This window comes from Camelina sativa, chromosome 9 (assembly GCF_030686135.1).
Source record: "Camelina sativa cultivar CO46 ecotype springtype chromosome 9, ASM3068613v1".
Lineage (NCBI taxonomy): Eukaryota > Viridiplantae > Streptophyta > Magnoliopsida > Brassicales > Brassicaceae > Camelina > Camelina sativa.
The window spans coordinates 9,851,640-9,877,488 of record NC_141888.1 but is presented as its reverse complement, the minus strand read 5'-3'; the positions used below and the strand labels follow the sequence as shown (position 1 = coordinate 9,877,488).

General features: G+C 40.1%; 1 protein-coding gene and 2 non-coding genes across 3 annotated transcripts; 1 reads left to right on the top strand and 2 right to left on the bottom strand.

The window, feature by feature from the left end:
* Positions 1–4,239: 4,239 nt before the first annotated feature.
* On the bottom strand, positions 4,240–4,959 carry LOC104715156 (uncharacterized). Its single transcript, XM_010432594.1, has one exon. It carries the CDS (start codon positions 4,957–4,959, stop codon positions 4,240–4,242), a length of 720 nt encoding a protein of 239 aa, XP_010430896.1.
* Positions 4,960–5,986: 1,027 nt separating this feature from the next.
* On the top strand, positions 5,987–6,093 carry LOC147937996 (small nucleolar RNA R71). Its single transcript, XR_015567622.1, has one exon. It is a non-coding gene; the product is annotated as a small nucleolar RNA R71 (small nucleolar RNA).
* A 17,924-nt stretch (positions 6,094–24,017) lies between these two features.
* On the bottom strand, positions 24,018–24,123 carry LOC147937995 (small nucleolar RNA R71). The gene has a single exon (XR_015567599.1). It is a non-coding gene; the product is annotated as a small nucleolar RNA R71 (small nucleolar RNA).
* Positions 24,124–25,849: the final 1,726 nt, after the last annotated feature.

Sequence of the window (25,849 nt, the reverse complement as noted above, 5' to 3'; positions counted from 1 at the left end):
GAGGAAGAGCAGTTTTTACAACAAGATGGGGAGACTGTGCAAATAGAGGATGTAAACTACATCAACAACCAGGGAGGTTATAACAAAGGGTACAACAACTACAAGCCAAATCCGAATTTGTCTTACCAAAACCCGAATGTTGCCAATCCTCGGGACCAAACCTACCCATCTGCAGTTCAAGGGAACCAGGTCCAACAGAAGCATTTTGTTCAGTACAATCAAGGCTATGCCCCTAAACAACAGTACTCTGGAAACTACAACCCACCACCTGGATTTCAACAACATCAAGGCCCGCAGAATCAATCACAAGAAGCAGAGTTACGCGGCCTACTTCAGCAAATGATTCAGAATCATGCTTCAGCTGCTATGGACACTGCAAAACGATTTGCGGAGATGATCAACAAGATCGAATCAGGATACCATGATTTGAACGCCAAGTACGAATCGCTCAATACTAAACTTAGATACCTAGAAGGCCACCACAATAACCAACCAGCTCCAAAGATTAACCAACTCCTAGGTAAAGCTGTTCAAAACCCTAAGGATTATGCCACTGCCCAGGCCATCTTCCTTGATGATGACTATGAGGATTACCTCACTGAGGACAGTGATGTTCAAGATGGGGAGGATATGGATCACTCAATGATAAACGAGGCCAAGTACTACATATCCGAGTATGAACCCGAGCCTTCACCCGAGGAGACTGATTGAGTTGATGATCGAGCACTAGTTCGAGAATCACAAATCGAAGAACCACCCAAGGCTGAACCCGATGACCTACCCGATGATGGTGATCGGATGATACGTCGTGTAGATGTTGAGATGAGAAATCAACCTCAACTACCTGTGGCAAAGGAAGGGGAGCTAGAGGAAAGGTTCAATGCTGCACTTGACATCCAACTGGAGGCGCTTGCAGAGCGTATGGCCAAGCGTAAAGCTCCACCTCCTAAGCTTTGGCCACCACATAAACTTCAAGAGGAATCTGCCAAGGAGGCAGCTCGGCTGGAGAATGAGGTTAAGGAGGCTGTCAAGGAGATTAGATTTGAGATTCTCAGGAGTGGAGTGTGCTTAGATCCTGAGCTGCGAATCGAGGAAAAGTTGGAGGACCCAGGCTCTTTCACTTTGCCATGCTCGATAGGACTCCAGATTTTCAAGAATTGCTTGTGCGACCTTGGAGCTTCAGTTAGCATTATGCCACTGTCAATTGCCAACAAGTTGGGTTTCAGCAATTATAAACCAAGTAGTGTGTTGATCAACAGGTCAATTAATAACCTAATGTGTACTCCACCATGATCTAGTGGTATCGTTGTAACACTTCAGTATCGAATCCACATAGACCAAACAATTGCACTATGAAATTATCAAGATCAAATATAGCTAAGACAAAAGAGAAAGTTTGTGTAACAAGTAACTATCAAAATGGAAAGTAAATAAGTGTTTTAAATAAAAGGAGAAAACATTGGGTGCATGGAATCATTAGGGATTATGATCAAAAATTTAGATGATTAGATAGGGATGCATTAAACACAATTCTTGAACTCAAATCTCAAATGTAAAACTAACCTACTGTCGCAGCGTTAGTTATCTATGCAAGGAATTTATTAAACTCTAAACCGTCGTTTGAATCTAGCAATCCTAGCAAGCAATAACAAGTTCAGGTTTGATTAGTTCACAAGGTGCCTCAACTTCAACTTTCGTTGGCTATGGTCCACCTTGCTCACCTATGTTCTTTTCAAGCAACTCATCAGCACTTTTGGTGCCCCGATTAATTAAACCTAAGATCTTAATCTAGGTGATCAATCTAGCTTAAGCATTAAGAACAACAATAAATGAAGAACAATAAGATCAATCCCTAATCTAACAAACCTAGCATCAATTAATCATATAAACCCTTCTGAAACCCTAAACCCAATTGAGAAACTACTCAGTCAAAGATGAATAAGACATAATTGAATTGCAAAAGAAATAGAAAACAGGGTTTAGAAATCTTCTCCAGAGTGTCAAGAAAGATTAAAGATGTTCTCCCTTTGCTCTCAATACAAAATAGTTTCAGAAAATAAAGGTTATGTCTCTGAAGGCCGTGCCTCTAACTTAAATATCAAAATAAAACCCTAGAAGTTGATTTAAAACAAAAAAAATGAAAACTTGAGTCGGGTATGGGGACTGGTCGATCCCGAATGCGGATCAGCCGATCCTTGATGCTTTATCTGTGTTTTCTCCATCTGCTTGCTATTTCGATCAGTCTTCACCAAATTTGCTTCAGATGCTTGTCTTCATCCCCAAAACACTCAGTTTCCTTCCAAAGTAGCCTAGAACCTTTACAGACTCACAAAAGACTAAAAAGACTCTTAAAAGCACACTTAGACTTAATAAAAGACTCAAAACAAGTGTAAAGACTATGGTTAAAATCTTATAAAATGCAGACACATCAATTCCCCCACTTGAATCTTTGCTTGTCCTCAAGCAAGAACAGACAGAAACTCAAGAACAAAGAAAAGGTTTGAAAGTGGAAACTCACATATTATTGGGAACCTCTTCTTTGCACTTTTCATCAAATCAAATTAAGAACTACTTTTTGTACTCTGCCCATGATTAGGATCAACACTCCCTACTCTGAACTTCACAACCTTAAAAAACCTTCAGCATTCCCATTGTTGTCTCTCTAAATCAGATTAGTTAAAATGTGCTGTCTCGCCGAGGGAATATCGATCACTGAACTTATTGACTCCTTCAACCTTTTAATGCCCAAGACTTCCTACATATGCTTCATTTCCTCTCTCTTTTCTCACATCCAAAGGATTGATTTCTCCCTAATTTTCTAGGGTATCATTGTATTTTTTTTATCAATCCTTTGCTCTTTTCTTGCGGACAGGTTTCCATAAATTCCGAAGGATGCACGTGTTTACGCACAACCCTCGGCTCACTTCTTTATTACCTATATCCTCTTCTTCTTCTTTCCTTTTTTTTTTTACTTTTCTCCCTTTTTTATTGAGTATTGAAGGGAAGAGAGAGGGGAAGCATACTTTATGAGTAGATGCATGTCTTGTAAGGCTTAAGGGAGGAGTCTTGTTCAATGTATACCAAGTCCCTAGGCAAGAAGTAAAATCTGGTTAAGTCATTTCAAATCTAGAGACAACATCGGATCAGCTTAATGTTCTCCTTGGTGAGGATCTTTTGGGGCATGTTGAGCCTCCTCATGTTCATTCCAAGCTTCATTCAAAAATCAAAAGTACTAAAGCAATCATAAGAGTGTTTGTTCAAAGCAAAAAATTCCTAGAAATGATCATAGTTTCCCAAATTTTTTTTTTAGACTCGACAAAAAGAAAAACCAAAAGAAAACGACATTAGTAACTTAGAGACATCCCTCCTCCGGACTTACTTCACACCGTCCCAGTGTGAAAGCAAAACCAAGAAAAGAACGAATCCCACAAAGAAAATAAGAAAAAAATGAAAAGAAAAAGTAAGGACAAGAAACAAAAACCGGTGATCTCGCATCTGGTGTTGGAGTGGTGTTGGCAAGGGTGGGGACCGATCGGTCTCAGGGTGGGATCGACCGATCTGAAACATTATTGAACTTAGAGATACCCGCAGAAAACCACCAGGATCGATCGATCTTTAAGTAGGACTGATCAATCCTAAGCTCATGGAACAAAACAATTTCATATCTTCTGCGTTTGGAACCTGTTCCTGAAAACACTTAACACCGGACGTGATTTCACCGTAATAAATCCTAAAAAAAAAACCAAAATCCTAAGACAAATAAAAAGAAAAGGGTAAGCCAGCACAAACCCCATGGGTTGCCTCCCATAAGCTCTTGTTTAAGGTCTATAGCTTGACCGTGGTTTCAGTTGTCAAGTGATGGGAGGATGAGAACTCATATCAGAACAAGCTCTCCAATTCGTCAGCTTAAGCTCCAGAACCTTTTTCAACATACCATCCACTGCTTCTTGGCCTTTCTCTTTAAACTCTGGAGTGAGGATGGCTTTAACTTTAGAGAAAGGCCGAGATATTCCTTTACACTTCACCTTGTACTCAATGGTGTCTCTAACATATTCTGGGGTACCAAGGTTATGTGAAGAGCTGGTATTACTCTTTCTATCTTCGGCTTGTCTCTCTTCTTAACCTTCTTAGAACTCTTCTTAGAAGAATGAATGTCTCCGTCCAGGACTTCGTTGACCTCATTCTTATCACCACTCTCTCCCATTATCATGACATCCACCTCCTTCTCATGTTCTACAACTAGACAAGAGCCATGTTGTAAAAGACCTTATCATCAATGTTAGAGAAAGTTATCCTCTTATTAGGCAAGTCAACAACTGCTCCCATTGTTGCTAGGAAAGGTCTCCCAAGAATCAAAGGCATAACAGAACCCTCACTCATTTCCACAACATGAAAATTTGTAGCAACCAAGCAATTCCCAACTCGAACATCTAAATTGTTAATGAAGCCTTGTGGAGTCGTGGTGACAGCATTTGTAAACGTGAGAGTGACCTTAGAGGCCTTCATATCATCAATCCCCAACCTCTCTGCAATAGCCTTAGACATCACGTTCACACTAGATCCAATATCACAAAGGGAATTCTCAAAGTTCACTCCTAGGATGGAGCATGGAACAACAAATCTTCCTGGATCTTCTAACTTGGGTAGCCTTTTCAAATATGGAGCATGAATGTTCTTCTCTCGAGCCAAAAACGCTTTAACTTCCACCAAATCCTTTTCTTCAACCACAACATCATTGTAAACCTTCTTAAACAAAGAGATGTGCTTTACTGCCTCTGTAAAGGGAATGTCAGCGATGAACTCACTTATAGCTTCTTTGTACCGACCATACTTCTTTTCATCCAGAGGTTTCTTCTCATGTCTTCTTGGAAAAGGAATTTGTGGCCTATAGGGCTTTGGTTCCACAAGAACTGATTCCTTGGAATCTGCATAAGGAAAAATTGAGCTGGGTTTTCCCATACCTGCAATAGGGACCGACTGGTCTCGACGTGGAGCGGTCGATCTGGGACTTTTTGAAATTGGTTATGCGTCAATGACAGGATCGATCGATCTATAAAGGGGATCGGTCGATCCAACTTTTCTGGGGATCAAACTCGAATTATCAGAATGGATGGGACCGGCTGGTCTAGTCTCAGGATTGAACGATCTCGTCTCTGCGGAAGCCAAACATGAGTTGATCACAGCATAACTCAGCCCATCTTCGATCCCACCATGGAGTGTTATAGCATTGCATGACTCTTTGTTCTTAGAGCTAGAAGAAATAGCAGAGACTCTGTTATCAATGGAATCAACACGTGAACGCAACCTCTCAAATTTCCTAGTCAAATCATTGTAAATGCTATCAATCTTGACATTAATCTCAGCAGAACTTTTTTTATGGCCCTCGAAGAGTGGTTGCATCATCAATTCGAGTTTGTTATCTTGTGGAGTTGTAGATGGGGCTTGGTATCCTTAGACATTTGAGCTACTAAATCCAGCACCTTTGTTCTGAAATCCTTGCGAGAAGTTACCTTGTTGATTATGTGGAGGATACACTTGATCTTGAGGATTCTCAACGTTGGTGCTTCTGTAGGAGAGATGAGGATGATTTCTATAATTCTGATTAAACCCAAGATTCTGATAGTTCCCTTGTCCTCCTTCATAGTTCAGCTCCTCTATCCCCTCAAAACCTGAATTTACTCCAACTTGCTGATATGCACCCGTCTGCCCGTCACACATGTTGACAGCTTGCTGATCTCTCTTCAAAAGAAGGTCTACCTTCGCAGTGAGACTCTTAATAACATCTGTATTCACGGAGCTAACGACACGCACAGAACGATCATACTCATGGCTATGATCGCTGTTACTCGCTGCAAGGTTTTCGATCAAGAGGTTTGCTTCAGCGGCAGTGTCAGTAGAAAAATCTCCTCTGCTGGCAGTATCGAGTGCCATCTGGTACTTCTGGTCAATTCCTCCATAGAAGATGTTCATAAGATTCTCTTGTGAAAAGCCATGATGAGGATAGTCCCTCATATACTCCTTGAATCTCTCCCACGCTTCACAAAAAGATTCTGTACCACCTTGTGAGAAGGTAGTGATCTTGCTCCTTAACATAGCTGATCATGACTTAGTGTAGAAGTGGTTTAAAAATGTTGCTCTACACTGCTCCCAAGTGGTAAGTGATCCTCGGTCCAAGAGATTTAGCCATCTCAAAGCCTTATCTCCTAAAGAGAATTGGAACAAAGTCAACATGAGGTAATCATATGGAACTCCATTAGACCTTGTTGTACTAGCTAATCTCTCAAAAGTTTCAATATGGTCTAGAGGGCTCTCTGATGCTAATCCATTAAACACACGGTTCTGGACCAAATTGATCAGGCTATGCTTGATCTCATAATCTTGTCTCGCAGGAGCAAGAGGTTGAATCGCAGACCGATTCGCAAATAGCCTGTTGTGAGCATCTTTGTCTCTCAAGGTGGCTCGCCTTGCTGCTGGGTTCAGCTCAGCCGCATTCTGCTCTTGTGGAGCCTGACATTATGGAACAGGGGGAGGTGGCGGAACAATAACCTCTTGAGGGTTAGGCTGACAACCAACTGGATTCTATCCATCCTCCATCTTATCAGCTTTAGCTTTCGCTTTTCTGTTTTCTCGGTCAAGTAGGGCTAACTCTTCGTTTGCATGCACCTAAAACACAAGAGAAAGAACAACGTTTTGGGTTATTGTTCCGCCAACCTAGAACAGGGGGAGGTGGCAGAACAATAACCCAAAACGTTGCCTTTGAGATTCTAGATTTAAATTTAGTCTAAGATTTATTTTATTTTTATTTACTAACTAGTTCTTTTGTTCTTTCTCTTGTTTGCATGCACCTAAAACACAAGAGAAAGAACAAAAGAACTAGTTAGTAAATAAAAATAAAATAAATCTTAGACTAAATTAAATCTAGAATCTCAAAGGCAACGTTTTGGTCCCCAGCAACGGCGCCAAATTGATCAACAGGTCAATTAATAACCTAATATGTACTCCACCACGATCTAGTGGTATCGTTTCGAATCCACAGAGACCAAACGATTGCACTATGAAATTATCAAGATCAAATATAGGTAAGACAAAAGAGAAAGTTTGTGTAACAAGAAACTATCAAAACGGAAAGGAAATAAGTGTTTTAAATCAAAGGAGAAAACATTGGGTGCAGGGAATCATTAGGGATTATGATCACAAATTTAGATGATTAGATAGGGATGCATTAAACACAATTCTTGAACTCAAATCTCGAATGTAAAACTAACCTACTGTCGCAGCGTTAGTTATCTATGCAAGGAATTAATTAAACTCTAAACCATCGTTTGAATCTAGCAATCCTAGCAAGCAATAACAAGTTCATTTTTGATTAGTTCACAAGGTGCCTCAACTTCAACTTTCGTTGGCTAAGGTCCACCTTGCTCACCTATGTTCTTTTCAAGCAACTCAACAACACTTTTGGTGCCCCGATTAATTAAACCTAAGATCCTAATCTAGGTGATCAACCTAGCTTAAGCATTAAGAACAACAATAGATGATGAACAATAAGATCAATCCCTAATCTAACAAACCTAGCATCAATTAATCATATAAACCTTTCTGAAACCCTAAACCCAATTGAGAAACTACTCAGACATGGAGAAGCAGAAACAGCAAATCAAAGATGAATAAGACATAGTTGAATTGCAAAAGAAATAGAAAACAGGGTTTAGAAATCTTCCCCAAAGTGTCAAGAAAGATTAGAGATCTTCTCCTTTTGCTCTCAATACAAAATAGTCTCAGAAAATAAAGCTTATGTCTCTAGAGGCCGTGCCTCTAACTTAAATATCAAAATAAAACCTTAAAAGTCGATTAAAAACAAAAAAGGAAAACTTGAGTCGGGTACGGGGACTGGTCGATCCCGAATTCGGATCAGCCAATCCTAGATGCTTTATCTGTGTTTTCTCCATCTGCTTGCTATTTCGATCAGTCTTCACCAAATTGGCTACAGATGCTTGTCTTAATCCCCAAAACACTCAGTTTCCTTCCAAAGTAGCCTAGAACCTGTACAGACTCACAAAAGACTAAAAAGACTCTAAAAGCACACTTGGACTTAATAAAAGACTCAATTCAATTGTAAAAATTATGGTTAAAATCCTATAAAATGCAGACACATCATCTGTATCTGGTTCTAGCTGATAGAACGGTCAGACATCCTATTGGGATCCTAGAAACTTGCCACTCAGGATTGGAAGAGTGGAAGTACCTACTGATTTCATGATCCTTGATATAGATAAGAACCAGACGATCCACTGATCCTAGGAAGAACATTCTTAGAAACAGTAGGAGCTGTGATTATGATGAAGCAGGGCAAGATCAGAATAGAGCATGGTGAGCACTTCAAGATGGAGTTTGATGTGAAATAGGGGATTAAGAGGCCAACCATTGATGGCAAGCTTTTTCTACTAAGACAAAGCAGAGGAAGGTCAAACATCTCGAAGAAGTCAACACCACATTTTCTGTGGAGCCTGGACAAGACTTGGGAAATGAATTGAACCACCTTGCTACAATGGAGAGGATTCTAAAACCTCTCCCTCCTAGATCCCATGCTTAAAGAGGATGAAGAGTCAAGCTTAGTGACTTAAAACAAGATCACTTGGAAGGAAGTCCCAAAGGTATATTTTATTCTATTTTAATTTTGATTTATTTGATTTAGCTTATTTTATATTTTTGCATGTTTTATTAAAAAGATAAATATAAAAAAATAATTGGGGAACCCGAGGCTCAACCCGACACCGTACTCGATGCGCCTGATCGTGTCTCTACTCGGGTGGCGAGTGGAGTCCGAATTCCACAAGAAAGCCCACTCTCGGTGAAGCCCAAAACCCTAGCCCTACTCTATTTAAGGGTTTCGAACCCTTCTTCCTCAGCAGCACCGATAAGTTTCTTTCAACGCTAGAGCTTTTAGTTTTCATACTTTCTATTCTCTCTCAAACTCGAGTTTTATTCGATTTTCTTTGGGAACTAACCCTATTAACCTCGAACCTTAGCTTTTTCTTCTCAAGGATTCGATAATGGAGCCACACACGAAAACCTACCAAAGGAAAGGAAGAAGATCAACCTCCGCCGCTGCTACAACCGGAGATGATGCCGTCGAACCTCGAGAATCCCAAGGAAGAGGAAATGTTCCGTATTCGCAACCGCTGGCTGGATGTTTTGCTTCACCAACCCGATGTTCAACCCGATCCACCACCCGATCTGGTGCTCGAGTAACCGATCGAGTAGACCACCGAGTTCGCTCACCAAGTCCAATGGCGAGTGCTGTTCGCCGATCTCCTCGACGTTGGGACCTGTCTGCGTTCGAGAGAACTGTTACCGACCCCATGGAGGTCGATTCTGATGCTGGTGGAGAAGAGCAAGGGGAGATCCAAACCTCGCGGCTAAGGAGCAGAGCTGCGGTTGCAAGAGGGAAGAGGCCAGCTTCAGAGAAGGCTGAAAGAGTAGCTGAGAGAGCAGCTGAGGAAGAGGATCTAGACAGAGAGGAGGAGAACAGTGAGCGAGAATAGGAGCAGAGAGAAAGAACTCGCCAAGCCTCGCGGAGGCTGAAGCAGAAGGAGGTGGAGACTCCGGCAAAACTCTTCAAGGTTTTCCGGAAGATGAGCTTCGGTTGTACCCGATACCCTCACCGTGAGACAATGAAGCAGTTGGGCATCGTTAGAGATGTCGAGTTCCTGTTTGACATGTGCCACCTGGGCCACATGATGCGAGCCCACCTTGAAGCCTATGAGGAGGAGACGGTCCACTTTCTCTCAACTTTGTGTTTGCACTACTTTGCGGACCACCCGACCCTACTACCCGATGGGGGGATCGGGTTCATCACCTTCTCTGTTAGAAACAAGGAGTACCGGCTCACTTTCTCGGAGATGGAGAAGTTGTATGGCTTCAAAGCTGGTAGTGGAGAAGGAATGGAGGTTAGCAAGGAGGAAATGAGGTCCCTATGGCTGACAATAGGAGACAAGCTCCCCTACAAGTCCACAAGATCCAAATCTGCTCAAATAAGGAGCCCTGTCTTGAGGTATTTTCACAAGTCCCTCGCATGCACTCTTTTTGCTAGAAAGGAGACTGGGAATGTCAATGATCATGAGCTCCAGCTGCTAGATATTGCGTTGTGTGGAGTTTTGGACAATGCTAGGGATGGTACACCGCTAGTTGGAGATGTTGCGGATACTAGCATGGTGTTTGTGCTGCTCCATCAGTTCCTCTACCTTAAGTCATGGGCGATGAAGAAAAGAGAAGGAGGCGGAGAGAACTCCATTGGAGGATTGGTCACACCGATCTTGGTGGCTTGCGATGTACCCTTGAAGGGAGTGGTACACGATCCGAGATGGCTGGACGTAGACTACCTCGTGCTGGCAAGATATTTGGCCCATGAGAGGCCTAACGGCATGACGCTGTTCAAGTTCGTCCATCCAACCGCCGGAGCCGCCCAAATGATCTTACCCATGTAATGTGCACCAAGGTTCGGCTAGGAGACAATATCGACTTTGCACCACCTTTGGAGGAGCTGTACAATCTGGAGGAGGAATCCAAAGCTAAGAAGAGAGAGGCAACCGGGCAAAGACAGGGAGATAGCTCGGAAGATTTTGATTTTGACGAGTATGTGTGCTCTTAAAAGAAACCGGTTGGAGTGAGGGAAGCCCACAAGAGGATCGGATGGCTGAAGAGGATGAACAAGTTTTTGGTGAGGAAGGTAAAGGATCTTACTGGTTTGGTGAAGAATATGGGAGGTCAGATCAAGGAGCTGCAAGACAAGGCAAGCTGTGCCTCAGCTCCTACCTCGACACACGCACCAAATTGGATGGGGAGAAGCGGACCGCTAGGAGGAACTCGAGGACTGCCACCTCCAGAACCTTAACGAGCATCATCATACGAGCCCCAAGCTGAGGAGAATGTAACACGACCAGAAGCATCGCGGAGAAGCCATTCAGACGCCTATCCGATGCTTAACGCGATGGAATACTCGATGCCTTACCCGATGCACCAATCGAGCACACAGTCGGGTGATTACTCAGGACTCTTCCCTCCGCCTTACCAGATGCCATACACGATGACATATACGATGCACCCTGCGAGTGGCTATACAGGTGATCATTGTGGACCTCTTCCACCATACCCATCGTACTACCCGATGCCCTAACCGATGAGCTACACGATACCCCCCTCGATCAACCCCTCGGATGCTGGTCCGAGTAAGTCGTCCATGCATATCACCGAGCTCTCTGACGAGCAAACAACGGCACCTGCTTAAGCCGGAGACGACCCTGGCTACACGTTGGCGAGTATGGAGGCTGCTGCAACCTCCTTTTTCACCAACCCATGAGGTACCAATTTCATCTGATCCTTGTATATAACATTGCATTTAGTTTTCTTTTATTTTGTTTGATTCTTGAATTCTTTTTCCAGCTTTTATTTACACAGGAACTGTATAATTTAATTTTGGGGGAGGGTCCTAGAATATTCTTAACATTTTTTTTATTTTCTTATTTTCTTATTTCAAATTTTTGCATGCTAGTTTTATTCATTTAAGTCTGCATCTATGTGCATTGAAAAACCCAAAAAAATTTCAAAAATTTCAAAAAAAAAAAAAGAAAAGAAAAAAAGAGAGTGTTCATGTAGTTGCATTTACATATTAGGATTGAGTCTAGTTTGTTTCATATAGGATTGTTGCATATGCATCTTAGAGGACAATGATTAAAGCTACCTTGTTTAAAATCAAACCTTAGGATTGAAGCTATAGCCCTTAATAGTTCGTTGTTGCTAGATCATCTTTGGAAAAAAATGAAAAATCTTTGCTTAGAACCTTGTATCTTTTGAATGCTTTCTCCAATTGTTTGAACATTGGAACATCGCTATATTATTGGATTTAATTTGAACTTTAATTGTCTTGTTTATGGAACTTGAATACTGGCTCATGGTAACTCTAAATTCGGGTTAGCACTCCATTTTTACCAATCTTTTTCATTTAACCCGATTCATTTTTCCTACCCATGAACACAAACCTTTCTTTCAAACCTTGTTGTGAATTGTTGAGTGAGGCCTTTTTTCATTGTGCTATAGGTTGTGAAACCTTGAGAGTATTGAGAACGACAAAGAACTGCCTCTTGATTTAGCTAAGTTAGAATTTGAACTAGCGAATAGATTCGGTTTCGAAAGATAGGTGGTTAGTATGTTTATTTGGGGTTGGGTTGAGAAATAAAAAAATGTCCCTAAGGTTAGAATCAATTAGCTCTAAATCTCTAAAAAAAAATAAAAAAAAAAAGAGAAAATACTTTGCTATAGTCTCCAAGAAAGAAAGAAAAAATATACATATATTAGGAGTTTAGCAAAGAAAAAAAAAAGAGCTAGAAGTTTAAAGTTTAAATCTTAGGGAGTAAAAAAAAAAAGTTAAAATCAAGGATGTGGGTAGTTTAATTCTAGGGTTTTTGGTAAAATAATAAAAAAAAGTGAATGAGAAAAGGGTAGATCATCAAGAGTTAAGCTTTGTATGCCCAAATTGTTCTCAGTCTTAGATAGTTTTCACAACTGTATAGCATTCCTTCTTTTGAGAGAAAACCACCCAAAGAATTTGTTTGAAACCACCTTACTAAAAAGCCTTACCCTTGAAACCAATTGAGCTTGATTCACCTTCCATTTGCAAGATTCGCCAAACACTTAATTGAATGTGAAAGAAATGTTCTTTATCCTTAGTTGGAGGTTGAACTAGATCGATGCATGGTAATAAGCATAGAAAAATATTTGTAATTGTTGAAACAACCCGACCTTTTTTTTTAATAATTAAATACCATATATAATTAAGCCAACCAACCCACACATTACTAACCAACCAATAATAACCAACAACCAATAACATGCACAGCGGAAACATATAATGTTAATCATCTTAATATACAATAACCATACAATAACATTCATAACCATTCTATCCATCAATCTAGCATAGTTCTAACCAAGGTTCCAACATAAAGATTATGACAAATCCAACAACACACAACTGAGGCCCTAGATCATTCTCCTCCTCATCGCCATGATTCCACGTCACATACCTGCACACCACAAACAACAATTGAGATGCATAAGTATTATCATAAATACTTAGTGAGCCCTTCCTCCCATCTACTAGGTTATACACACAAGCATTTGAGACTCTCATGTTTAAGCAAACAAACAAACACAAAACAATACATCAAACCAGGAAAATCAGTCTCGGTTGAGACTAGGGTCGACCGATGCCTCATCCGTGTCGATCGAGGCTAGAAAACATGGTGTTGACCGACACCACATTGATGTCGATCGACACTATTTCTGCAGACGCGAACTGCACGAACACGAACGTCGATACTCCGTTTCCAATCAACTCGAAACCGTCCCAAACTTACCCAAACATCTCGGGAACCTATGGGAAACACAAAAAAAACGAACCCAAGCAAGCAAAACAACACAACAACAAGGAAAACACCCAAACAAAAGAGATCTCATGCTTAGATCAACCATGGTCAAGCACTCACCTCTTTTACAGGAAGATTGGATTGAGAAACGGTGGAAACAAACAGCCTAGGAAGCTTCTCCTTCGTTCCCAGCAGCAGCTCTCCCTTCTCCAGCCACAAATCTCTCCAAAAACGCCAAGAACAGACCCAAAAACTCATAGAACACTCTCCAACCCTTTCTCTCCTTTTTCTCTCTTAACGGCGACCAAAACCACGGAAACCCTCGACTTGGGTCGTCCTCTGCCTTAAATACACGGTTTAGGGATTTCTAATTGAACCAAACAAAACCAACCAGCAATTAAAACCAACACGACCAACCCGGAAAACATGGTGTCGATCGATACACCAAGGATGTCAATCGACACTCAGACCAAAAATCTGATACTTGGTTCGCAGATGTTACAAGTATGTTGATTGATCTTAGCACAATTAAACTATCTTTAAGGACTATAGCTTGAATCCTTCGCTTAGCGTAAAAAGGTTAGGAGTCCCCGTTTTTAAACCGCACTCTCCTACTTCCTTGCTAGAGGACTAGCAAGATTTAAGTTTGGGGGTCTGATAACTCTCTAATTTACATGTTTTTAGCATCCTTTTTTGTCCATATTTTGCATTGTTCATATCCTTAACTTAGCATTTTTAGGTCATTAATTGTAAGAATTCACTTTTAGGCCATTTAGGGTGTTGCATTGTTGCATTTGCATATTTTGGAAGAAAACATGTGCTTAAGAGCCTAAAATGGGGAAAAACAAGGACAAACCCGAGCATGTACCCGAAGGAGCCATCAAGCTAGAAGAACAAGTCTGAACCCCAACACGATCGAGGAGGATCCAAGAGCCGGAAGAACAACCCGAAGATCTACCCGAGGAATAACCCGACTTCATCCTCGTGTACCCCATCGAGTAGACCATCGGGCAGGTCTGGGAAGCTAGGTCAAAGGGGTTTCCATATATAAACCCCTCCTCTCCTTCCTCGCAAACGAGCACGCCGCAGACCCTCAAAGCAGAGAGCGAGAGCTTCTGTGAGAGAACTGAGCGACTCAAACACTTTCCCCTTCTGTTTTAGATTTTATTTCATAACTTTTTATCATTTTTTTTAGATTTCTATCTTGTATTCTTTCTACTCTACTCTATCGTTTAATACAATGCAATTTTCATTCGTATATGCTGTTATGTTTCTTGTTATGATGTCCGAGTAGTGTAGTAAAGTTTCTAGGGATGGGATAGATGATTTTGTGTTCTTGATCGGTTAGGATGTCTTAGTTGATTGTATTTGTTTAATAGATTTCCTTCTAGATTGGTGTTCTTAATGCTGTCAACAAACCGAGAGGGTGATATTAGATCTAAGGTGTTTTACCACCGAGAGGTGTAGATGAGATGCTTGAATCAACCAATGCTAGAGGTTTACTCACATAGCCTAAGAGATTAGATGAGTAAGGGGATTACTGACAATAATGAATCGGATCTTAATGCCTGCTTGGTCATGTTTCTCCAACGAGAGTTGGGTAGGGGAGTGATCAAGGTTGATTGTTTCTATCAAGAGAGTGTTTAACAAGATTTTAGAGATTCATTGTCTAGGAAATATTTGCTTGAGGCATGTAAGACATTTGTACTGGTTAGGAACACTTAGGATTCGATTACCCCATCCTTAGAAGCTTTCGTATCTTAATTTCTTGCATTTTCATACCTTACCCGATCCCTTACCCGATCAGGTACACGATAACCTGTATCGAGTAACCACTCGAGTTGTTCATACCATCTTTGCTTACTCCATCACTCCACGAGATCCTGTACTCGAATGCTTGCATCGAGTTCTTAGGTCGTGTGGTTTCTTTGTTTATATTGTTTCTATCAAGAGAGTGTTTTAACAAGATTTTAGAGATTCATTGTCTAGGAAATATTTGCTTGAGGCATGTAAGACATCTGTACTGGTTAGGAACACTTAGGATTCGATTACCCCATCCTTAGAAGATTTCATATCTTAATTTCTTGCATTTTCATACCTTACTCGATCCCTTACCCGATCAGGTACACGATAACCTGTATCGAGTAACCACTCGAGTTGTTCATACCATCTTTGCTTACTCGATCACTCCACGCAATCATGTACTCGAATGCTTGCATCGAGTGCTTAGGTCGTGTGGTTTCTTTGTTTATATTCTTTTATGTTATTTATTTTAGGACTGTTAGATCAAAACCCTTAATTGCTTGGCTTGACTTGCATTGTTCTGATTGCATCCTTCCTGCTAGCATAAACAACCATTTGGATTGATAACCCTTTGTACTACAACTGCATAGGGAATTGATACCCTGGTGAAAACCTGTTTATCAATACGTCAAATTATTTTTATCCCATAACCGTTCTCTTTTAAATAATTACATGTTAGACTATAGTTATTATGATAGATTTAGACGGAATATCCATATTCCTGTTTATAAATTTAATTTTTATTAATTCAATAAAAATTATCCAAAGAAATAAAATAATTATGTAAAATTCTCTAAAATACTCAAAATTCTCAAAAACTCATTGCAAAATGGATCCTTATATATCCGTCAAACCATTATCCAAATTAGTGAAAATTTGAGGAAGGAATACGGGTATTGGTTGGTTGATTCAAGCATCTCATCTACACCTCTCGGTGGTAAAACACCTTAGATCTAATCTCACCCTCTCGGTTTGTTGACAGCATTAAGAACACAAATAGAGAAGGAAATCTATTAAACAAATACAATCAACGAAGACATCCTAACTGATCAAGAACACAAAATCATCTATCCCATCCCTAGAATCCATTAGAGATTAGATGAGTAAGGGGTTTACTGACAATAATGAATCGGATCTTAATGTCTGCTTGGTCATGTTTCTCCAACGAGAGTTGGGTAGGGGAGTGATCAAGGTTGATTGTTTCTATCAAGAGAGTGTTTTAACAAGATTTTAGAGATTCATTGTCTAGGAAATATTTGCTTGAGGCATGTAAGACATCTGTACTGGTTAAGAACACTTAGGATTCGATTACCCCATCCTTAGAAGCTTTCATATCTTAATTTCTTGCATTTTCATACCTTACTCGATCCCTTACCCGATCAGGTACACGATAACCTGTATCGAGTAACCACTCGAGTTGTTCATACCATCTTTGCTTACTCGATCACTCCACGCGATCCTGTACTCGAATGCTTGCATCGAGTGCTTAGGTCGTGTGGTTTCTTTGTTTATATTCTTTTATGTTATTTATTTTAGGACTGTTAGATCAAAACCCTTAATTGCTTGGCTTGACTTGCATTGTTCTGATTGCATCCTTCCTTCTAGCATAAACAACCATTTGGATTGATAACTCTTTGTACTACAACTGCACAGGGAATGGATACCCTGGTGAAAACCTGTTTATCAATACCTCAAATTATTTTTATCCTATAACCGTTCTCTTTTAAATAATTACATGTTAGACTATAGTTATTATGATAGATTTTGACGGAATACCCGTATTCCTGTTTATAAATTTAATTTTTATTAAATCAAGAAAAATTATCCAAAGAAATAAAATAATTCTGTAAAATTCTCTAAAATACTCAAAATTCTCAAAAACTCATTGCAAAATGGATCCTTATATATCAGTCAAACCATTATCCAAATTAGTGAAAATTTGAAGAAGTAATACCTACCCAAAATTTTAGATTCTATACCGTTATCTCTAAAGTCAAGTCCTCTTTGTTTTTTCTTTTGTAGAAAAATGTTTGCATAATGTTTTTCATTATCCATATTATCCGTTTTTTCCCTAACACTAAAAATAGACTGGATTTTAAAGAAGAATATTGTTTCGTTACTAACTATATTAGGGTAATCAAAATTTAGTTATGGCTTCTGAAAGTATATGGACTTAGTAAATTGAACCACTTAAAAAACAGGTAAAATCTTAAAACATCAAATTATACACATGTGAAATATATTTAGTAGTATAGTTTTTAGAGGCATTGACGTTTATTTGCAAAACGGAGAAGAGAAGATAAATGTAAATCATAACAATAGAGTTTTGATTAAGCTTTTCTTTGTTGTCCAGTACACGATACTTTACGTATTGATATATTATACAGATATTCAATAATTTAGTTTTATTTCTTGTTTTAGATGTTAAAAATAATTATTTGCATAGACTGTATAAAAATAAACAATATCTATGTGTTTTCCTTCATTTGATTACATAGAAGGGTTATTATAAGTTTAAAGTAAAGTATATTTATATTAAAGTTGCCACGTATATAATCTCTCAGCACTAAGATATAAGACTAAGAAACTAAGCCTGCGAATTTGGGTCGGGTCGGATATTTCGGGTCGGGTAATTCGAATAGTCGGGTAGTTCAGAATCTGAGAAGTGTTACCAAAAATAACCGATTTAAATAACGGGTGGGTTGGTTTGGGTATCGGGTTTTTCGGTTATTATTTTTGGTTACAGAAACTAACCGAAGTTTTTAGTTTTTTGGTTAGTTTGGTTATTTAAGTTAAATCGGGTCAAAATTTTTGGTTATTTTCGGGTAATTTGGGTAATTTCGGTTATTTACGGGTAGTTTGGGTAATTTGGGTAATTTGGATCAGTTAATTTCGGGTAATTTCGGGTAATTTCGGGTAATACGGGTAATTCGGTTAAATTCGGGTAACCGATCGATTAGAGTGAACCGAACCGACCGAACCGATAACCAATTACATATTATAACTTCTTCCGATCGGTTTTCTTCTCTTAACCGAAACCAAACCGAAAACCAAAAATTTCTGTTCGAGTCGGTTCGGAATTCTCGGTTCAGGTAATATTCCCAGGCCGATAAAAAACTATGGACAAAAAACACTTTTGATTTAAAACTCCACGTATGCTTTCACGAAACCAGAGGTTGGGCATAAAAACACAATCCTCTGCTTCTTCCATCCTACTTTAATCTTTTTCCCACAATAAAGCAAATCACTCCTTAGTTTTCTACTATCTAATATGCCCTTCTTTAATCTCTTTCTCATTATGTTTCTGTCACATCCGCGAACCAAGTATTGAGATTTGGGGGTGGGTGTCGAGTGTCGATCGACCCCAGCTTTTTCTGATTCGACCGAGTTGGATTAAAATATCGATTTGGGTTGGTTTGATTTAATTGGGATTCTCAAACCGAGTATTTAAGGGAAAAAGTCAACCTAGTCGTAGTCTTATTTGTTTGGTCACCGTTTCCAGAGAGAGAGGGAGAAAAGAAGCGCTTGAGTGTTCTTGAGAGTTTGGGGGTTTTCTTAGCTTGTTTGGTGGGATCTGTTGCTGTCGAGGGGAGTGTGATTGTTGTAGACAAAGGAGAAGCTTTCCAAGGAGTGGATTCAGCGTTTTTGGGTCAGATCTTCCTGTAAAAGAGGTGAGTGAATGACCATAGCTGATCTAAGCCTGAGATCTCTTTTGTTTTGCTTGTTCTATGTTGTTGTGGTATTTTTATTGCTTGTGTTTGTTGTGTTACGGTTCCCACAGGTTCCTGAAGATTTTGGGTGAGTTTGGGACGGATTGGAGATGGTTAGGAACGGAGATTCGACGTTCGGCTTCGAGTAGATCGCGTCTGCGGAGTCGGTGATGTTCGACACCAAGGAGGTGTGTCGATCGACACTAATGGTCAGTGTCGATCGACACCAGCAGTCAGTGTCGGTCCACACCAACCTTATTTGACACTTGTTTCCTGGTTTGATGTGTTTGTTTGTGTCGCTTAACATTGGAATCTCAGTTGCTTGTGTGTATAGCCCAATAGATGGGAGGATTGTCTCACTGAGTGTTTATGACAATACTCATGCATCTCAATTTGTGTTTGTGTTGCATATAAAGGCAAAGTCTGATCGTGGAATCAAAGCGATGAGGAGAAGGATGTTCTAGAGGCTTGATTGATTGTTGTCTAGCTATTGTTAGGTTGCTGGAATTGAGTTGATAGAACATTGTAGGATGTTGGAGTTTGGTTATTGTCTTTGTTGGTTTATTGGATTATTTGTTGTTGGAATCTTTATTGGTTTAATGGAATTATTTAGATTATCCGCTATTGTTGATTGTAGCTAGGTAATTAGTGGATATGAAACGACTAGAAATTATTGTTATTATTATTATTAAAAAAAAAACAGGAAGTGTTGTTTCATCTTCTGGCTACCTTTTTAACTTTATAAGGAAATCATTGTAACAACCCGTCCCGTGTATCCCGCTAGCCTTACTGCTAGCCGCCCCAACAGACCCCAAGCTGGCCCTGCAGGGCATCGATCCTAGCCCATCACTATGGATATCCCAATCCACCAGTAGGTTATTGGTGCACCAGGCGTTCCTCGAACCATGGTCCTCACCCTTTAACAACCTTCCCACAGGACAAGTTGCCACCAATTGAGCTGCAGGACCAACTTGGGATCCGTTGGGGCGGCTAGCAGTGAGGCTAGTGGGCTAGCAGTGAGGCTAGCGGGGTCCTTGGGACGGGTTGTCATAATCATTGACATGCTAATTCTTGTGCTCACCTCCTATGTTTCATAGTCTTCATTTTTAACATAACAATTAAATCCCCAAACTTAGCAATCTAGTCCTTCATATGGAGACATAAAGAAGTTGACTTAGAAAATGTAGAAGTATTACGCTTTATATAAGACTTTTGATAGATTAAACGAAAGTTTTTTATAGATATACTTATGATAGTTCTTAAAATAGCAGACCTATAAACTACAACCATCAACCTTGGCACTAAAAATTGAAATTCACTTGTTGCCTCATCAAAGCTTAATATATAATGTCTTTTTTTTTTATAAAGAGAAACGGTCACGCCTTTAACCTGTTATCAGAATACATGAAAATTGAAATCTTTAAAGAGAATTTTTTTTCGAGTCTTACCGGTTACATGCTCTGCATTTCATAATCATACAGGCTGTTTCTTGTTTTCAAGAAGTTGTTTCCTTCAAAATCTGCATTTGGCCTATACTACAATTCCATATATAAAATTTTCAGGCTTCCCTGGTTTAGACTTCTCCTGCTTAGGCTTCTCCAACTATGTTAACTTGAAATCTTACACAAAATATAGAGTAGTTATCAGTTTATATAAGTAAGATTTAATAAAGAATAAGTAATTATAAACCAAAGGATGAAAGAAATGTTAACATAACACACACTGAACAAGAAAATATTAATTACAAAAAAAGTGATACACAACTAAGAAAAAAAAAGGTAAACAACGATGATTGTATCATATTGCGTATACGGTGGATTATTTATATTGCTTGAAGTCGGCTACTTAAGTTTTTTTAGGATAGATAAGAAAGAATCTAGAATATATTGATTGTGAACTGAAGCAACCTTTCCCGTTTTTTGTTTTTGTTTTTAAAGTATAATAAATCTCTAGTGGTTTCATACCCACTACAAACCTAACATCAATCAACAATAGCGGATAACTAAAAAAGACCATTAAACCAATAAGAAAACAACAATGAATAATCCAATAAACCAACAAAGTCAATAACCAATTCCAACATCCTACAATGTTCTATCGACTCCACTCTAGCAACCTAACAATAGCTAGACCATAATCAATCAGGCCTCCAGAATATCATCCTCCTCATCGTCTTGATTCCACGATCATACTTTACCTTTACCTGCACTATAAACACAAAATGAGATGCATGAGTATTGTCATAAACATTCAGTGAGGCAATCCTCCCATCTATTGGGCTATACACACAAGCAACTGAGATTTTAATGTTAAGCAAACTCAAATAAACACAACAAACCAAAAACACAAGTGTCAGCCGCTTGCTGACAAGTTGGTGTCGACCGACGCTGACTGTTGGTGTCGACCGACACTGCCTCTCAATGTCGATCCACACACCTCCTTAGTGTCGACCGACACCCACCTGGTGTCAACCGACACCCACCTGGTGTCGATCGATACCGATTCCGCAGACACGTTCTGCTCGAAGCCGAAAGTAGAATCTCCGCTTCTATCCATCCCCAATCTGTCCAAAACTCAACCAAAAGCCACAAGAATCTATATGAACCATGAAGCAACCAAAACAAGCAAGAAAACACCAAAAACAACATGAAACAAGCAAAACAAAGGAGATCTCATGCTTATATCAGCCATGGTCATGCACTCACCTCTTTTGCATCTGACCCAAAAATAATGAATCCAACTCCTTAGAAAGCTTCTCCTTTGTTCCTAGCAATAGCACTCCCTTTCACAACAACCGATCTCACCGAAACAGCCAAAAAAACCTAAAAACTCTCAAAGACACTCTCTTTTACTCCTTCTCACTCTCATGAAACGACAAAAGCTAAGGAGGCGACAAAAATAGGTTTTCCTTCACCCAAAACGTCAACTTACACCTTAAATATGTCGGTTAAGGATTCCACTTGAACCAAACCGACTAAATCGACAATTTAAAACAACCAGGTATAACCGAAATTTGTTGGTGTCGATCGACACTCCCCCTGGTGTCGATCGACACCCACCTCCAAAAAAGACTATTTGGTTTGCAGATGTTACATGAAGTTTCAAATGACACATTTTTTCTCTTAAAAAAACATAAGATAACAAATGATACATACATCTTTTTAAGATTGAGAAGTATGATAACTCTCTAATTTATATGTTTTTAGCATCCCTTTTTGTCCATATTTTGCATTGTTCATACCTCTAACTTAGCATTTTTAGGTCATTAACTGTAGGAAATCACTTTTAGACCATTTAGGATGTTGCATTTCTGCATTTGCATTTTTTGGATGAAAACAGGTGCTAAAGGGCGACTCAACATTTTTCCCTTTTGTTTTTACATTTTCTTTCATAGTTTTTATAGTTTTTATAGTTTTTATAGTTTTTCTTAGATTTCTGTCTTGTACTCCTTCTACTCTATCTTTACCGTTTAATACAATGTCATTTTCCTTCATTTTCGTTGCTTTGTTATTCGTTGCTATGTCCGAGTAGTGTAGTAAAGTTTCTAGGGATGGGATAGATGATTTTGTCTTCTTGATCGGTTAGGATGCCTTAGTTTGATTGTAAATGATTGATAGATTTCCTTCTAGGTTGGTGTTCTTAATGCTGTCAACAGACCGGGAGGTTGAGATTAGATCTAGGCGTTTTAGCAACCGAGAGGTGTAGATAAGATGCATGATTTAGCCAATGCTAGAGGTTTATTTGACTCTGAGTAAGAGATTAGATGAGTTTAAGTTTCTGACAATAATGAATCGATCTTAATGCCTGCTTGATCATATTGCTAGTGCGAGAGTGTGGTAAGTGATCAAAGTTTGATTGTTGGTAGTGCGAGAGTGTGGTGACAAAGTTTTAGAGATTCATTGTCTAGGAAATAATTGCTTGAGGTATGTAAGGCATCTGTACTGGTCTAGAATACTTAGGATTCAATTACCCCATCCTTAGAAGCTTTTGTATTTTAATTGTTTACATTCTCTTTACCTACTCGACCACTTACCCGACCAGGTACACGATAACTTGTATCGAGTAATAGCTCGAGCTGTTCATATCTCACTTGCTTACTCGATCACCCCACTCGATCCTGTACTCGATTGCTTGCATCGAGTGTTTAGGTCGTGTGGTGTCTTCGTTTATATTCTTTTCTTTTATTTATTTTAGGACTGTTAGAACCAAAACCCTATCTGCTTGGCTTGACTTGTATTGTTCTGATCATATCCTCCCTGCTAGCAATAGACAACCATTTGGATTGATAACCCTTTGTACTACAACTGCATAGGGAATTGATACCCTGGGTGAAAACCTGTCTATCAATTTGGCGTCGTTGGCATTTGGTTGATTTCATTTAGCTATGTTTAGGATTTCAGCACTTGCTCGATCAAGTTCTTTTTGTTTATATTGGTTCACAATCTGACTTGTTTGCTTTCACTTTTGTTTGTTTTGAATCTCAGGTACAACCCGAGTACCCACCCGACCCGTCACTCGATCACCTGGATCAGGTTGTTCCTCGTGTACACACTTGGATACCTACCTGTGCATGCAAACACGATCCAGAGGTAGCCAGAACCTAAGTCCTTTCATCGACAACATCGAAAACATCGACATACCTAGGCTACTCAGACAACAACAAGTTCACAAGGAACCAGCAATCATTGAGGAGACGATGAATAATCAGAACGGTCCACCAGCTCCTCAAGCAAGGACCAATATAGGAGCAGGAGATGCTCCATCTACTCATACGCAAAGGAATGGCATTGTGCCACCAGCTGTGCAGAACAACAATTTTGAGATCAATAGTAGTCTCATCCAGATGATACAGAGTAATAAGTTTCATGGACTGCCAATGGAGGACCCATTGGATCATAGGCTCTGTAGCCTCACAAAGATCAATGGAGTTAGTGAGGATGGCTTCAAACTCAGGCTTTTCCCATTCTCTTTGGGAGACAAAGCACACATCTGGGAGAAATCGCTCCCTAAGGAGTCCATCACCACTTGGGAAGCGTGCAAGAAGGCATTACTGGCCAAATTCTTCTCAAACTCCAGAACCGCAAGGCTGAAAATGACATTTCCGGCTTTGTTCAGAAGAACAACAAAACGTTCAATGAAGCTTGGGAACGTTTCAAGGGATACACTACTTGATGTCCACATCACGGCTTCAGTAATGCTTCATTGCTAAGCACACCTTACAGAGGAGTTGTCCCCAAGATAAGGATGTTGCTCGACACCGCAAGTAATGGTAACTTCCTCAACAAGGATGTTGATGAAGGTTGGGACCTAGTTGAGAACTTGGCTCAATCTGATGGCAACTACAATGAAGAATATGATCGATCTGTGTGATCTGCAGGAGAGGAAGATGCCAAGTACAAGAGGGACATGAAAGCCTCAATGACAAGCTTGATAAACTACTCAACCACCAGCAGCAGCATGTTCATGCTATATCAGAGGAAGAGCAGTTTATACAACAAGATTGGAAGACTATACAAATAGAGGATGTTAACTAAATCAACAACCAGGGAGGTTACAACAGAGGGTACAACAACTACAAGCCGAATCCGAATCTGTCTTATCGAAACCCAAATGTTGCCAATCCTAAAGACCAAACTTACCCATCTGCAGTACAAGGGAACCAGGTCCAACATAAGCCTTTTGTCCAGTACAACCAAGGCTATGCACCTAAGCAGCAGTACTCTGACACCTACAACCAATCCCCTGGATTCCAACAACCACAAGGTCCGCAGAACCAATCACACGAAGCTGAGTTATGAGGCCTACTTCAGCAAATGATTCAAAATCAGGCTTCCGCATCTATGGACATCGCGAAACGGTTCGCAGAGATGAGCAATAAGATCGACTCAGAATACAATGATCTCAATGCCAAGTACGAATCGCTCAACACTAAGGTTAGATACCTTGAAGGCCACCACAAAACCAACTCCCAGGTAAGGCTGTTCAAAACCCCAAGGATTATGCAACTGCCCAAGCCATCTTCCTTGATGATGACTATGAGGATTACCTCACTAGGGACAGTGATGATCAAGATGGGGAGGATGTGGAACACCCAATGAGAAATTAAGCCAAGTAATATATATCCGAGTATGAACCCGAGCCTTCACCCGAGGAGACTGGTCGAGTTGATGATCGAGCATTGGTTCGAGAATCACAAACTGAAGAACAACCCGAAGTGGCACCCGATCACCTACCCGATGATGGGGATCGGATGATGCATCGAGTAGATGTTGAAACAAGAGATCAAACTCAACCACCTGCACCAAGAGGAGAGGAATTAGAGGAAAGGTTCAATGCTGCACTTGACATCCAGTTGGAGGTGCTTGCAGAGCGAATGGCTAAGCGTAAAGCTCCACCACCTAAGCTTTTGCCCCCACACGAACATCAGGAGGAAGCTGCTAAGGAAGCAGCTCGATTGGAGAATGAGGTTAAGGAAGCTGTCAAGGAGATTGGTTTTGAGATTCTCAGGAGTGGAGCGTGTTTGGATCCAGAGCTACAGATTGAGGAAAAACTAGAATATCCTGGCTCTTTCACTTTGCCGTGTTCAATAGGACTTCGGATCTTCAAGAATTGTTTGTGCGACCTTGGAGCTTCAGTTAGCATCATGCCGCTATCAGTTGCCAACAAGATGGGATTCACTGATTTTAAACAAAGTAATCTTTATTTGGTTCTGGCTGATAGAACAGTGAGGCATCCGATTAGGATCCTAGAAAATCTGTCTCTCAGGATTAGAAGAGTGGAAGTGCCTACTGACTTCATGATCCTTGATATGGACAAGGAACCAGACGATCCACTGATTCTAGGAAGACCATTCTTGGCAATAGTTGGTGCTTTGATCGAGGTGAAACAAGGTAAGATCAGAATAGAGCATGGTGA